Consider the following 15,426-nt stretch of genomic DNA (forward strand, 5'->3'; position numbering starts at 1 on the left):
GTCATCCCAGCCAGGGCTTTGTCAAGCCTGACCTTAAAAACTTCTAGGGAAGGAGATTCCACCACCTCCCTAGGTAATGCATTCCAGTGTTTCACCACCCTCATAGTGAAAAAGTTTTTCCTAATATCCAACCTAAATCTCTCCCACTGCAACTTGAGACCATTACTCCTTGTTCTGTCATCTGCTACCACTGAGAACAGTCTAGAGCCATCCTCTTTGGAACCCCCTTTCAGGTAGTTGAAAGCAGCTATCAAATCCCCCCTCATTCTTCTCTTCTGAAGACTAAACATCCCCAGTTCCCTCAGCCTCTCCTCATAAGTCAGGGGTTCCAGTCTCCATAATCATTTTTGTTGCCCTCCGCTGGACTCTTTCCAATTTTTCCACATCCTTCTTGTAGTGTGGGGCCCAAAACTGGACACAGTACTCCAGATGAGGCCTCACCAATGTCGAATAGAGGGGAACGATCACGTCCCTCGATCTGCTGGCAATGCCCCTACTTATAATCCCAAAATGCCATTGGCCTTCTTGGCAACAAAGGCACACTGTTGACTCATATCCAACTTCTCGTCCACTGTAACCCCTAGGTCCTTTTCTGCAGAACTGCTGCCGAGCCATTCGGTCCCTAGTCTGTAGCGGTGCATTGGATTCTTCCGTCCTAAGTGCAGGACTCTGCACTTGTCCTTGTTGAACCTCATCAGATTTCTTTTGGCCCAGTCCTCCAATTTGTCTAAGTCCCTCTGTATCCTGTCCCTACCCTCCAGCGTATCTACCACTCCTCCCAGTTTAGTGTCATCTGCAAACTTGCTGAGGGTGCAATCCACACCATCCTCCAGATCATTTATGAAGATATTGAACAAAACCGGCCCCAGGACCGACCCCTGGGGCACTCCACTTGATACCGGCTGCCAACTAGACACTGAGCCGTGGATCACTACCCATTGAGCCCAACTATCTAGCCAGCTTTCTATCCACCTTATAGTCCATTCATCCAGCCCATACGTCTTTAAATTGCTGGCAAGAATACTGTGGGAGACTGTGTCAAAAGCTTTGCTAAAGTCAAGGAACAACACGTCCACTGCTTTCCCTTCATCCACAGAGCCAGTTATCTCGTCATAGAAGGCAATTAGGTTAGTCAGGCATGACTTGCCCTTGGTGAATCCATGCTGACTGTTCCTGATCACTTTCCTCTCCTCTAAGTGCTTCAGAATTGATTCTTTGAGGACCTGCTCCATGATTTTTCCAGGGACTGAGGTGAGGCTGACTGGCCTGTAGTTCCCAGGATCCTCCTTCTTCCCTTTTTAAAAGATGGGCACTACATTAGCCTTTTTCCAGTCATCTGGGACCTCCCCCGATCGCCATGAGTTTTCAAAGATAATGGCCAATGGCTCTGCAATCACATCCGCCAACTCCTTTAGCACTCTCGGATGCAACGCATCGGGCCCCATGGACTTGTGCTCGTCCAGCTTTTCTAAATAGTCCCGAACCACTTCTTTCTCCACAGAGGGCTGGTCACCTTCTCCCCATGCTGTGCTGCCCAGTGCAGTAGTCTGGGAGCTGACCTTATTCGTGAAGACAGAGGCAAAAAAAGCATTGAAGACATTAGCTTTTTCCACATCCTCTGTCACTAGGTTGCCTCCCTCATTCAGTAAGGGGCCCACACTTCCCTTGACTTTCTTCTTGTTGCTAACATACCTGAAGAAACCCTTCTTGTTACTCTTAACATCTCTTGCTAGCTGCAACTCCGGGTGTGATTTGGCCTTCCTGATTTCACTCCTGGAAGCCCGAGCAATATTTTTATACTCATCCCTGGTCATTTGTCCAATCTTCCTTTGCAATCCTTTTCCTGTTCCCACTGGAATGCGTTCTACCTCTCTTCTAGCCTGCTATATGGAATGGAATGGAAGAACTTTCCCTCTCTCATTTATCTTCAATTATACTTCCTTTCAGGAAAATTTGGAAGTGCTGCAACAACCTCGTCCCATTCTCTTTTAATTTCCCTTCTCAACTAAGGGTGTCAGGTGGCTTTATTTTCTCCACTTTTGCTTATTTGTGACACCATGTAATAAGTGTGTCACATGCAGTAGCTGTGGTAAGAGACTGCTCTTTATTACACATGCGGGGGCAGGGTTACAAAAGCTTATACTCCTGTCACATTGTAGGGGCTCAGTATCCAGTCCAGTGCCTTATATTACAAAGTAACATTGGCAGGATGATGTGGGAAAATTTCACTCCTTTTGCAAAGCTGTACCTGGAGGCCTGATCCCGCATCACTAAGTCAATGGGGGTGGGGTGGGCTGGGTGGGGTGTTTGCCCAGTCATGTTAATCCAGGTTCTTTCATGAGCGTTAAATTCAGATCAGAACAACTTTTGGATGGGCCCCTCAAGCAAAAATTTGAAGTATGGTCTCCTTTCCACCATCCTACTTCTTATCCCCCCTCCCTATCCCTGTATCCCTTATCTTCTATTATCATTGCCCCCCAGGCATAGGCCTCAATTCTCAATTACACTTGGGCTTATTTATACAGCCAGTGAAGCGTTAAGGGACATTTCTGTTACTAAGGCTTCAGGCCACCATCTCCATTTTGTCTCTGCCCCATCAACATGTCACTAAATGCACTTGCATGATATGAAGCCACGTACCCCAGTATTCTGTCAGACCTCTAGACACACACCACAATAACTTTGAGAGTTGCTAGTGCTCAGGGCATTTGAGATTAAGGCCACTTATTTAAGTGCCTAATGATAGACTTAAAAGCCTAACTTTAGGCACCCATTTTTGGAAACCTTGTTTATATGTATTTAATGACCTCTTTAGTTTAAATTTAATCTCATTGAAATAAAATGTATGTAGACTCCTAAGTGCCTAAATCACTTTTGAAAATTAGGTGCCATGACAGAGACCCTTTGGCAAACTCATTAGGCCAAACATGTCTTTCTGGGTCTGTATCCATAAGGAGTATCATGTAAGATATCTGTAGAAAGCTCATAACAAGGTATATAATCATTGTGAGATGTATGTACAGGTAATATTTAAGGACCTATGTAACTATACTGAAAGTATGCTTTAGGGACTTTGAGTAAAAGTTGGTCACCAGGGGATAATATATTTCGGGGATGGCCCATTCAAGCACGAGTGAGTTGTCACCCCAGCCTGGTTAGCCAGTGGTGGAATGCAAAGCTCGATTATCTAGTATTGCTCCATCCCAGGACTTTAAAGGGAAAACCATCTGAGGGACCTGCAAACAGTTGAAAACCCTTGGAGGGAAAAGGGGACATTACAACAGACAGGAGATCACCCTGTCTGTGAATAAAGACAAAAGACTGATTCAGTATTTGGGAGGGTGGAAGGAAGACCCTTTGGATCCTTTCACTGAGGAGACTTCTTGGGGAGTGGGGATGTTATGAAAAACTGGGCTTCTGGTTCCCATGAAGCCTGCCAGCTCTGCAACAGACTGAATGCTGGGTGGAAAACCTACTTTAATAGATAGGAAAGTTAACTATTAATGTGTAGAGCCAACTTTTGTGGGCTTATGATTTTTTTTGGTATTCTAATCGTTTGTTTCCACAACTCTCTCTTGTTTTTAGTTAACTTTCCTTTGTTAAGTAAACTTGCTTTTTATTTCTTATAAGTGTCCACAAGTGCTATATAATTTACAGGAGCAGTAATTTAAGGTGAAACTGGTAAATTAGAGGTACACTGCACCCTTGGGGGCAGGGGATTTGGGATTTCTCTGAGTAACCAGTGTCAGGGGCTAGATATCACAGGGGAATGCTTCAAAGGGATGTGGGGACTGTGGTGCACCTATTGTTAACCTGCAAGGCAAAGACAGGGCTGGCATAGCCCGGAGAAGAGTGCTTGAGTGACTGAAATGCTGGAGGTGTTAGGGAACTAATAGCCAGCTAGGCACAGGCAAGACCCCCTCACACTGGAGGCTGGGGGTAACAAAGTGACTCACAGTCCTGGGTGCCCCAAGAACTGTCCCAGGCACTTTGGACAATTTTATCGTAAATGATCTAAAAGATCTTTTCCGTATTTAATTTTTATGATTCAATGACTGTTTTGTCAGAGTTTAAAACAATTAATGCTTGCATATTTTTATTAACGGAGCTAAAAAGAATAAACGGAAGAATAGCACCATGTATAGTTTTGCCATTCAGTAAGCATTTGTAAAATGTTCTAATATAATATATTGAAAGATTCCACAAGCACCTTTCACAAATTGTGGCTCATAATTTCAGGGTGAAATATATCCAAGCAGCAAGAAAAATATTTCAGAAATTTACTTCTTTGAGAACTCCTGATGGCTATTAATTCCCTTTAAAAGACATTCAAGTAAGCAATGCTAAGAACAGTATATGGGGGATTTCTTTACTGTATTGCTGTCTTGAGCATTCAAAGGATCAAGGGTAAATGTATTTCAGTTCTGCTGTATAGCAGACTTTAGAACTTTACCTTGCTGTATGTTCCTTAGAGATTGTTCAGGATACATTTTGGAGCACTTCTTCTGAACTACATACATTATTTAAAAGCACCATGAAAATCTAGCTAATGGATAAGACACAAGAATTATTTCGAAATATATATGTATATAAATATAATTTTTTTGTCATAAACCACTGTGACTTTTCTTTCTTTCTCAGACATATTCAGGATATCTGAGTAGTTTGATAAATAGCTCCAATTGAACACATTGGAACTAAAAGATGCATTATGATGTACATTATTCACCTCATATTTTTCCATCCATGACATTCATGAATGGCAGAATCCCCCAAAATTGTCATGGAAAAACCATCTTACAAAGGCAGCTTATTTATGTATCCTCACTGTTTAGTTGTATCAGGTCCTAGGTGACCGAAGAGAACTTGTGAAGGAGTGATGTAGAGGATGGAATAAAGAGGAAAAAGAAATGATGCAGAAATTAACCGATGCACAACCAAGACCAGCTAAGGGAGAACATGTATCAAAACCATTTAAATTGCATAATATTTGAAGCATTATTGAACATTGTGGGTTTTTAATTACACAAGGATCAAGCATTTTGATCTGACGAATCAGCTGTTGAGGGAGTAGACGATATATGATGGGAGGATGATCTCTGCCAAGAGATGTTAGAGGCCGAGGTGATAACAGAAATTACTGGATAGCTCTAATATGAATTCTGGTCTAAAATGGATGTACATAACAAGATTATTTTGAAAACTGGTATTCTCCAGTGGGCAGGGTATACTTAGGGAGAGGGACAAGAACATCCATTGAGATGAATGGGTCAGTTCACACCTCTGAGTTATTGTGTCAGGCTATATTCATTTCCCTGGCATCTTCCTGATTCATCTGAGAACATCTTCATGGAATCATAGAATATCAGGGTTGGAAGGGACCTCAGGAGGTCATCTAGTCCAACCTCCCTGCTCAAAGCAGGACCAATGCCCAATTTTTGCCCCAGATCCCTAAATGGCCCCCTCAAGGATTGAACTTGCAACTCTGGGTTTAGCAGGCCAATGCTCAAACGACTGAGCTATCGCTCCCCCCATTCTTATTGAAAGAATGAGCCATTTCACACCTCTGCAATCCTCCTTTGCTGGAGAAGGTTGGGCAGAGACCCTTCCCCCTACACTAACTCCTGAAGTGCAGTCTGGAACATGTCCTCCCTTAATTCCCCCTTGCTGCCTTCAGCTGGTAGATATACGCCTCACACTTGCCTTCCTCCCTGTAACCCTACTGCAGGCATGGAGAGGCCAGAAGAAGGGCAGAGCTCCTAACTGAGTGTCAGTGAGGTTCCAAGGAATCTTTTGTGCCCCCTAATCACACCCTCTCACTACTAACATTCCTCAAAAATAAAGGAAATTCACTTCTGAGAAATTTTAACTCTGAGTTAAAGTTGCCCAGTAGTGCTTCTGCTGGTCATCAAACAGACCTATACTTAAACCTCTGAAAACCAGGGAATAGAGTTAAGGGAAAACAAACTTGAATCTCTGAAAGCCAGGAAATTTTGGGTACACACCAGCCCTGTAATGCATTGTTAACTCTACTTTCTTTGAGCAGAGCCCCAATATACGAATAACACATTACCCATGCAGATGCTACAGAACACTCAGGTAGCAGAGCACATTAAACACGGTACGACAAAATCCAACACCGTTTTGCTGACAAAATTTGAGTTTAGATCAGGAATAGTGAATAGGAACTACCTACATCTGGCTTACATTCAAACACCAAGCATGCTCCACACAAACCACCGTAGGCTTCCAAAATAGTATCATCCATTCACTGTTGTTCTGTGGATTCCTTCTGAGACATTGCCTTCACTTACTACTCACTTAGTCAAGGAGACCAGTGTCAGACATACCATTAGACTGCTGACCATCCCCAATGGCAAAAAGAAACCTGGTGCTCACATTCTTAGTTTTTTCTCATGCTTACCCTTACTGAACTGTTTCCAGAGGCTCTTCCCAGCTCCAGGGGGGCTGAGTTAAGGTTGTTTTGCAGGGCTGGTATGTACCTTAACTCTGTAGTTACTGGTTTTCAGAGGCTTAAGTGTAGATGCATTTGATGTTCTGGAAGGATAAGAGGCACTGCTTGTCAGGATCATGACCAGGACGTGGGTGTTCAGGCTTAATGGTTAGAGCCATGGGGGTGGCCAGGCTTGGGGTTTAAAGCAGAGTATTGAGCTAGAGTCAAGAATCAGGGCCACAGGACACTTGGGATTGTAACTGAGATTAGAGCCAAAGGCAGAGCCAGGGATCAGAAACTGAATGCCAGAGGCAATGGGCTAGCAAGAGATGTGGTCAGGAAGTGGAGCCAGGGGTATCATGGATGGGTGAGGGCAGGAGCAGGGCGGGCAGGTAGGCACAGGCTGGATGGAAGTAAGAGCAGGTGCAGGAAACAGGATTAAGCACAGCTGTGACATGGAACATGCTGAGCAGCCAGTGAGCTCCGGGTACTACTGGATCAAGCAGTAGTTCAGTTCCACCAGTCAGGAAGTGCAGTCCATCCAGCAGCCCCTGTCGGGGTCAGCTATGCTCGATGTGTTGCTAGGAGACTGACACTGCTGAAGCTGACTCCTGACACTGCTGGTCAATCTTAACTCTGTGTTAACACAATTTTTGGGTAACGAATTATACATTCAAGACAAATAGGGGCTAAAACAGATCTTCCAATTGCTTTTTGAGGTAGTGGGGAGCAGAAAAGTATATTGTCATCTGACCTTTTCTTGGTAAGATTCCATCAGAACACTTAAAGATGTTTTAGAAATATATGAAAATTTGCAATAGTGCCTTCTCAATCAAATTGGAGGCTTGTCTCATCTACAAACACGTCTTCCCTCTTCACCTATTTCAAAACCTTGAAAATCAGGATGGGAGAAAGTACGTCAGTGGGTGACTATAGAAACCTTCTGCAGGCACATATCCATACTTCTGACCCCATAATACCGAACCTGATGAGGCTTCCTCTACTGTTAAATATGTTCATTCAAAATCCCAGTTTCCATTACCTCTTGTTTAGCTACTGAGAGCGATGATTACTGTTTTAACTGGTTTCCTGGCTTTAATCTCCGGTATTGATTACAAGGTGTTGGATAACTTTGAAAGGTAGTGCCAGAGTAGGAGGAAGAGATCTTTATAATCTGGTCTCTAGTGGATTGTATTGACTGGTCTAGAGAGAACTTAAATTACACCTAATGTTCAGCCAATATTCTCTTTCTTGGAGAGCCTGTATTTACTGTTTTGGGCTCTCTCTCTCCTTGCTAAAAGTGAGTTCTTGAGTGTACATTTTCTGGCACTGAATGTTGAGAGTACTGCATCACCGCTTGGCACTCAGTACTACCTGGCACGTCAATGACACTTAAATCTTGTCTGTGGTACTGGTGCTCCTTCCCATTCCTGGCACTCACTACCCTGGACATTTCACTAGTCTGCATGGGACTCCTCTGTAATTGATACAGCTTGATGAGGTTTTGCTGTACATTTATTTCATGCAGTATCCTTGGTTTCTAATCATGTTGTTGTTTTTTTTTCCCTGTAAAATTTGGTAATCCACAATAGGTGTCTCTGTCATCAATACAAAGAGGTTCTACTGTATAGTATAACATACGATTTTCTTTTGGAATGTGCTTGGATATAACCTTCAGGCACAGTTTTTGCATCCAATATTTACTATCAGGCCTAGAGATGCTGTATTTTCTCTCACTCAGGTTAATGATCCTTAGATCTACACTGTACAGATTGGAGGATCTAAATAAATAGAAAGTATACTTTACATGGAATATTTTTGTAGCTTTGACCCAGCCACCTCAATCCTCATCCTTTGTTCTAGTTTGGCGTTGGATTTGGGGTAAAAAAACAGAAAGACCTTGGTCAAAGAAGTTTTGAATTCCATGGGAGATAATTTCAGTATAGAGCATTACAAGAGGAATGTTAATGTCTTAGAATATTTTGCTTCTCCAGTTTGAGCCAAATCCTGCTTTCTTCACTCACATGAGTATTCACATAGAAGTAAATACAACTACATGTGTGGGTGAAGCAAATAGCTTTGGCCCTATGCAGTTAATTAATCCTTCTTAAATGACCAGGCAATGGTGTATCAATTCTACAATGCTGGCAAATTATGGAAACAGTCTGATTCTTCTCTTATCTTGTAAATCTGGAGTAACTCTATTGTAACCAACTGTTAACAAGGGGGCAGTTAGTTCCATAGTATCCAGAAATTATCCCATCCTGCTCACATGGGGTATTTAGCTTTATTTTGGGTCAAGTCCTGTAATCTTTATTCCATTCTCATTTAGCCAGTACTCCCATTGTAGTAAATAGAAGCGCTGTCTGAACAAAAACAGGGTTTCACCTTTAGAAATTATACACTATTTTGTAATAGCTGCGGATCAGATAGTACTATCTGTTTTTAAGCAGAAATTCCCATTTGTGGAATAGGGTCTTGTATTTGTAGCTGGTCCCTGTGCACAGACTAAGCCTGTCTCCCCTGGACTGGAGCAGACAAGTCCAGTCCAGCCAATTAAAGAGGGCTGGGCTACACCTGGGCCTACAAAGAACTTTTAGTGGGCAGTTTGGGGATGGACTGCCCCAGGTGGTGCCATGGGGAGGGAAAGCCACAACGGAGTCCTGGCACAGTCAAGGAACTATGGTGTGATTGGAATAACAGAGACTTGGTGGGGTAACTCGTGTCTGGAGCACTGACATGGATGGGTATAAACTGTTCAGGAGGGACAGACGGGGAAGAAAAGATGGAGGAGTTGCACTGTATGTAAGAGAGTAGTATGATTGCTCAGAGCTCCAGTATGAAACTGGAGAAAGGCCCGTTGAGAGTCTTTGGGTTAAGTTTAGAGGTGAGAGCAACAAGGTGATGTCATGGTGGGCGTCTGCTATAGATCACCAGACCAGGAGGAGGAGGTAGATGAGGCTTTCTTCGGACAACTAACAGAAGTTTCCAGATCACAGGCCCTCGTTCTCATGGGGGACTTCAATCACCCTGACACCTGCTGGGAGAGCAATACAGCAGTGCACAAACAATCCAGGAAGTTTTTGGAGAGTGTTGGGAACAACTTCCTGGTGTAAGTGCTGGAGAAGCCAACTAGGGGCCATGCTCCTCTTGACCTGCTGCTCACAAACAGGGAAGAATTGGTAGGGGAAGTAGAAGTGGGTGGCAACCTGGGCAGCAATGACCATGAGATGGTTGAGTTCAGGATCCTGACAAAGGAAGAAAGGAGAGCGGTGGAATATGGGCCCTGGACTTCAGAAAAGCAGACTTTGACTCCCTCAGGGAACTGATGGGCAGGATCACTCAAGGTGGCTAATATGAGGGGGAAAGGAGTCCACGAGAGCTGGCTGTATTTTGGCCGCTGGCTGTATTGAGGGCGCAGGAACAAATCATCCCAATGTGCAGAAAGAATAGCAAATATGGCAGGTGACCACATGGCTTAACAGAGAAATCTTCTGTGAGCTTAAACACAAAAAGGAAGCTTACAAGAAGTGGAAACTTGGACAGATGACTAGGGAAGAGTATAAAAATATTGTTCGAGCACGCAGGGGTGTAATCAGGAAAGCCAAAACACAATTGGAGTTGCAGCTAGCAAGGGATGTGAAGAGTAACAAGAAGGGTTTCTACAGGTATGTTAGCAACAAGAAGGTGGTCAGGGAAAGTGTGGGACCCTTACTGAATGGGGGAGGCAACCTAGTGACAGAGGATGTGGAAAAACCTGAAGTACTCAATGCTTTTTTTTGCCTCTGTCTTCACGAATAAGGTCAGCTCCCAGACTACTGCACTGGGCAGCACAGCATGGGGAGAAGGTGACCAGCCCTCTGTGGAGAAAGAAGTGGTTCAGGACTATTTAGAAAAGCTGGATGAGCACAAGTCCATGGGGCCGGATGCGTTGCATCCGAGAGTGCTAAAGGAGTTGGCGGATGTGATTGCAGAGCCATTGGCCATTATCTTTGAAAACTCATGGCGATCGGGGGAGGTCCCAGATGACTGGAAAAAGGCTAATGTAGTGCCCATCTTTAAAAAAGGGAAGAAGGAGGATCCTGGGAACTACAGGCCAGTCAGCCTCACCTCAGTCCCTGGAAAAATCATGGAGCAGGTCCTCAAAGAATCAATTCTGAAGCACTTAGAGGAGAGGAAAGTGATCAGGAACAGTCAGCATGGATTCACCAAGGGCAAGTCATGCCTGACTAATCTAATTGCCTTCTATGACGAGATAACTGGCTCTGTGGATGAAGGGAAAGCAGTGGACGTGTTGTTCCTTGACTTTAGCAAAGCTTTTGATACCATCTCCCACAGTATTCTTGCCAGCAAGTTAAAAAAGTATGAATTGGATGAATGGACTATAAGGTGGATAGAAAGCTGGCTAGATAGTTGGGCTCAATGGGTAGTGATCCGCAGCTCAGTGTCTAGTTGGCAGCTGGTATCAAGCAAAGTGCCCTAGGCGTGTTTCCTGGGGCCAGTTTTGTTCAACATCTTCATTAATGTTCTAGATGATGTGATAGATTGCACCCTCAGCAAGTTCGTGGATGACACTAAATTGTGGGGAGAGGTAGATACGCTGGAGGGTAGGGATAGGGTCCAGAGTGACCTAGACAAATTGGAGGATTGGGCCAAAAGAAATCTCATGATGTTCAACAAGGACAAATGCAGAGTCCTGCACTTAGGACAGAAGAATCCCATGAACTGCTACAGGCTGGGGACCGGCTGGCTCAGCGGCCGTTCTACAGAAAAGGACCTGGGGATTACAGTGGACGAGAAGCTGGATATGAGTCAGCAGTGTGCCCTCGTTGCCAAGAAGGCTAAAGGCATATTGGGCTGCATTAGTAGGAACATTGCCAGCAGATCGAGGGAAGCGATTATTCCCCTCTATTCGGCACCAGTAAGGCCACATCTGGAGTATTGTGTCCACTTTTGGGTCCCCCACTACAGAAAGGATCTGGATAAATTGGAGAGAGTCCAGTGGAGGGCAACGAAAATGATTAGGGGGCTGGGGCACAGGAATTATGAGTAGACACTGAGGGAATTGGGCTTATTTAGTCCTCAGAAGAGAAGAGTGAGGAGGGATTTGATAGCAGTCTTCAACTAGTTGAAGTGGGGTTCCAAAGAGGATGGAGTTAGGCTGTTCTCAGTGGTGGCAGATGACAGAACAAGGAGTAATGGTCTCAAGTTACAGTGTGGGAGGTCTAGGTTGGATATTAGGCAACACTATTTCACTAGGAAGGTGGTGAAGCACTGGAATGGGTTACCTAGGGAGGTGGTGGAATCTCCATCCTTAGAGGTTTTTAGGGCCCAGCTTGACAAAGACCTGGCTGGGATGATTTAGTTGGGGTTGGTCCTGCTTTGAGCAGGGGATGGGCTAGATGACCTCCTGTGGTCTCTTCCAAACCTAATCTTCTATGATTCTATGAACAGAGTGAAGCTGGCTGCTACGGTTGGTCCACGGAGGAAGGGGCAGGGGCTCAGGGAAGTAGCCATGGGGCTGGTGCTCCACGAAGGGAGCAGAGCTGACAGAAATTGGAAAGTCGCCAGGGGCAGGAGTGCCAGAGACCCCTGGGAGCAGTGGCCCTGAAGCCTGAGGCTAAGGAATGAGTTAAGACTGTGTTTGTTTGCTAACCTCCTTGCAAAGAATAGGCATGGCAGAGGATGCTTTGGAGCTGAGGAAAAGCGTGACCTGGTGACAGTTCTCCTTAATGGTTTTCAAGACTTAGATTATGACTCCATCTGTGTTTAACTCTTAATTTTTGCACCCTACAAAAAGTTCTTTGATTTAATTTAATTTAATTCTTATATTTATGCTTGTTTAATATTTCTTATTTTTTCTTCTCAGCAAGTAAAATAATACATGTATTTCACAGACCTATTTTTTCCTTTTCCATTTAAAGTTTTCTCTCTCTTCCCCCATACCCTCTGCCGTTGTTGCTAATGAGTGTATCATCTAAAAATAGATACGTTTATCATTCAATAATATTTTGTATCTTTCCAGATTGGAGGCCAATGTAATTGTAAGAGACATGTGTCTGGCAGACAGTGCAATCAGTGCCAGGAAGGATTCTACAATCTACAACAGTCAGACCCTGATGGCTGCAGTCCCTGTAACTGTAATACCTCTGGGACAGTCAATGGAGATATTACCTGTCACCAAAATTCAGGCCAGTGCCACTGCAAAGCAAATGTTATTGGTATGTGTAATGTAAGAGTTTTCAGCCACATTTCTTATCTGCTAGAAATAAAACATTTGATTTCTAAGCTGAAAAATACAGTAAATTTCTTTTGCTGAAGGCAGGTTAAAAAAACTGAATGAAATTAACTGCCTAAAAATTATTAATTTAATAATTCTATCAAACTACAGTTTGAAGCTTAGTTTAATCAACCCTTTAGAAGTCTCTTTATTCCATAGCTGCATTGGCTCACATAGCTCCATACTAATAACTCACAGAAATAATATTAATTTGCTTACCGCATGAATGTTTCTTTTAGGAAATTAGCACTTTTTCAAAATGTTTTATACTTAATGAGTTCTAAGCAAATCGTTTCCATGCTAGCTTTCTTAATAGACCAAAATAAATGGATTTTTCCCCCTCAAAATATTCTGTGCTACAGGGTCCTTTGTGATAAATCTTTCCATTTTTTTCCATTGTATTTCTTTGAACTGTTCCTATGAAATGCAAAATAAGTCAACATTATTCCACAGATCATGAACATTGCTAGGTTTAGTTATCAAGGGCCACATAATTTTAATTTTGTAATTCAATGCCAAGCTGATTATAATAAACTGCTACCTTCTGTGTTATTTATCATTTTTTTTACAAGACGTGCTTTTTTGTTTGTTACTCCCACAGGTATTTTTCAGAAATTAGATTTGATTATAGCAATTTATTACTTCCATCATATTTGAGGGGAGCCACAGCCACATAAGGACAAAATTTATCAAGTGCCCAAAATACACAGTGTACATAATACACTTTGAAATATTGATGTATGGGAATATTATGCAAGGAGAATTTCCTGATAAAGTGAGCCCTGCATGGTAACTGTACGTGTTTCAGGCCATACATACGGCTCAAAAAAACCCTATCCCAATTTATCATTCAAACTATTGGTAATCTCTATTTTCTGAACTAACCGTGATCATATGTTGATACTAAAAATACCTTTCAGTGTTCAGATCTTGGGTAATTCATATTCACTAAATTGTGAACAACTGCTTCTTCCAGACTTCTAAATCTCTGTTAGTGTCCACTCATATCTTTATAAGAGAGAAATATGATAGCTGTGTGGTTAAAGTGAATGCCCAAAAAGGTTGAATTGTTGTGAATTTTTACAAGCTATTATTCTTTGTTCTTGTGGCTGGAATTTCCAAAACAAGCCAATAAATAAATACATGAATGTGCTCCTCCTAAAAGGATCTCATCCTGGGTAATTCTGAGCTTCCTGTCTGTGGAGCGCTGAGTGCCTTTAATCCCCACTATAGACCATAGGAATTAAAGTGTGGGCAACATCTCTCAGGAGGTGCTCAGCCCCTTGCAGGATCAAACACAACCTGATTTTTTCAGTGCAAACAGTTAATGCATCTTAAATTGAATTTCCTACATTAAATAAAATAGGAGTTTTCTAACAATTCTGTATTATATTTTTTTCATATGCATTTGGGACCTGATTTTGGATTCTTTGGATATTCCCAAAATTGCTTTGATGTCAGTGAGAAATTGGGTGTGCAAGGATTGCAGGATCAGACCCTTGCTTACTTAAATTATTTCAAACCTTTTACACTATCTATGAAAGTAACTGGGATGATTTTTCTCTTCACTCAAAAAAAAATCTATGGGGGGTGGAGGAGAGGAAGATACATAAAGCCCAATCCTGTAAACATGAATGTACATGCTTATCTTTAAGCACATTTGTCTCGTTGACTTCAGTGAGACTACTTGTGCTTAAAGTTAAGCACATCAATAGGATTGTTTACCCAGCTAACTGTAAATATTCTGATTTCCCTTGTTACCATGTGTAAATAAGTCTTATTTACCAGTCCTGTGCAGTGAACTTTTACAAAGAAAAGCTACCTCTTTAAAATGTATATTTGAATTATTTTTTTAAACTGGGTTTACAAGTAACCTCAGTCTGTTGTCATTTTGTCTGAAGAAATGTGATAACAGAAAATGTAACTGTGTACTGCAATGTTATGGAACGTGAACTGTTAGAGTTAACACAACTGTTAAATCTTACTAATGATTCTATCACCAGTAAAATACATTAGCACCAATAATTTTATTAAAGTAGGTCATTCATCTAGAATAAAAAGGTAGAAGAATGTGAATTAAATGCCAAGCGTGCTAACTCCCCTGTACTTGTTAACATTGAATGTGATGCCCTGTAGGCCTTCCTCAGTATCGTTAGGAATAGATTACCTGTCAGGAATATGTATGGCATATTCAAATAAGCACTGCGCATATTTTTAAAACTGATATGATATGAATCCATGTAGACCAATTTTAATAGTTCAAAATGAGTCATAATTCTTGTTAACAATACAGTTATTTTTAAAATTTGCAGCAATAGTGGGCCTTTTTTATTTTCCTTATTGAAATTAAATGATATGCCTTAGGTGAGCCATTCATCACTGTTAAAGGAACTTGCCTTCTGTTGGAGTTCTCGAGTTTTTATTCATCTATATAATGCATTTTCTACCATTTCAAGAGATGCTTTTCTACATATGAGTTTCTAAATGTATTATATTTATGCATTTTTTTAAAAGTATGGAAATATTTTGTTAGGACCTAAGTTGTTTTTTCTTTTACTGGATGCCACAATTAAACCATGGTATCATAATAAAAGATTTTCCCACTGAAAAGTAACACACATACACACTTCAGAGTGATAGCCGCGTTAGCCTGTATCAGCAAAAACAACGAGGAGTCCTTGTGGTACCTTAG

At 42.2% G+C, this 15,426-nt stretch overlaps 1 protein-coding gene across 1 annotated transcript in view; it reads left to right on the top strand.

The window, feature by feature from the left end:
* The window catches only part of USH2A (usherin), a 571,481-nt gene that overhangs the window by 84,888 nt on the left and 471,167 nt on the right, over window positions 1-15,426 (top strand). The window contains exon 11 of the mRNA XM_027827110.3: window positions 12,480-12,675. Within this exon, the coding sequence (XP_027682911.2) occupies window positions 12,480-12,675 (196 nt within the window). The remainder of the gene's footprint in view (window positions 1-12,479; window positions 12,676-15,426) is intronic.

This window comes from Chelonia mydas, chromosome 3, assembly GCF_015237465.2.
Source record: "Chelonia mydas isolate rCheMyd1 chromosome 3, rCheMyd1.pri.v2, whole genome shotgun sequence".
Classification (NCBI taxonomy): Eukaryota; Metazoa; Chordata; order Testudines; family Cheloniidae; genus Chelonia; species Chelonia mydas.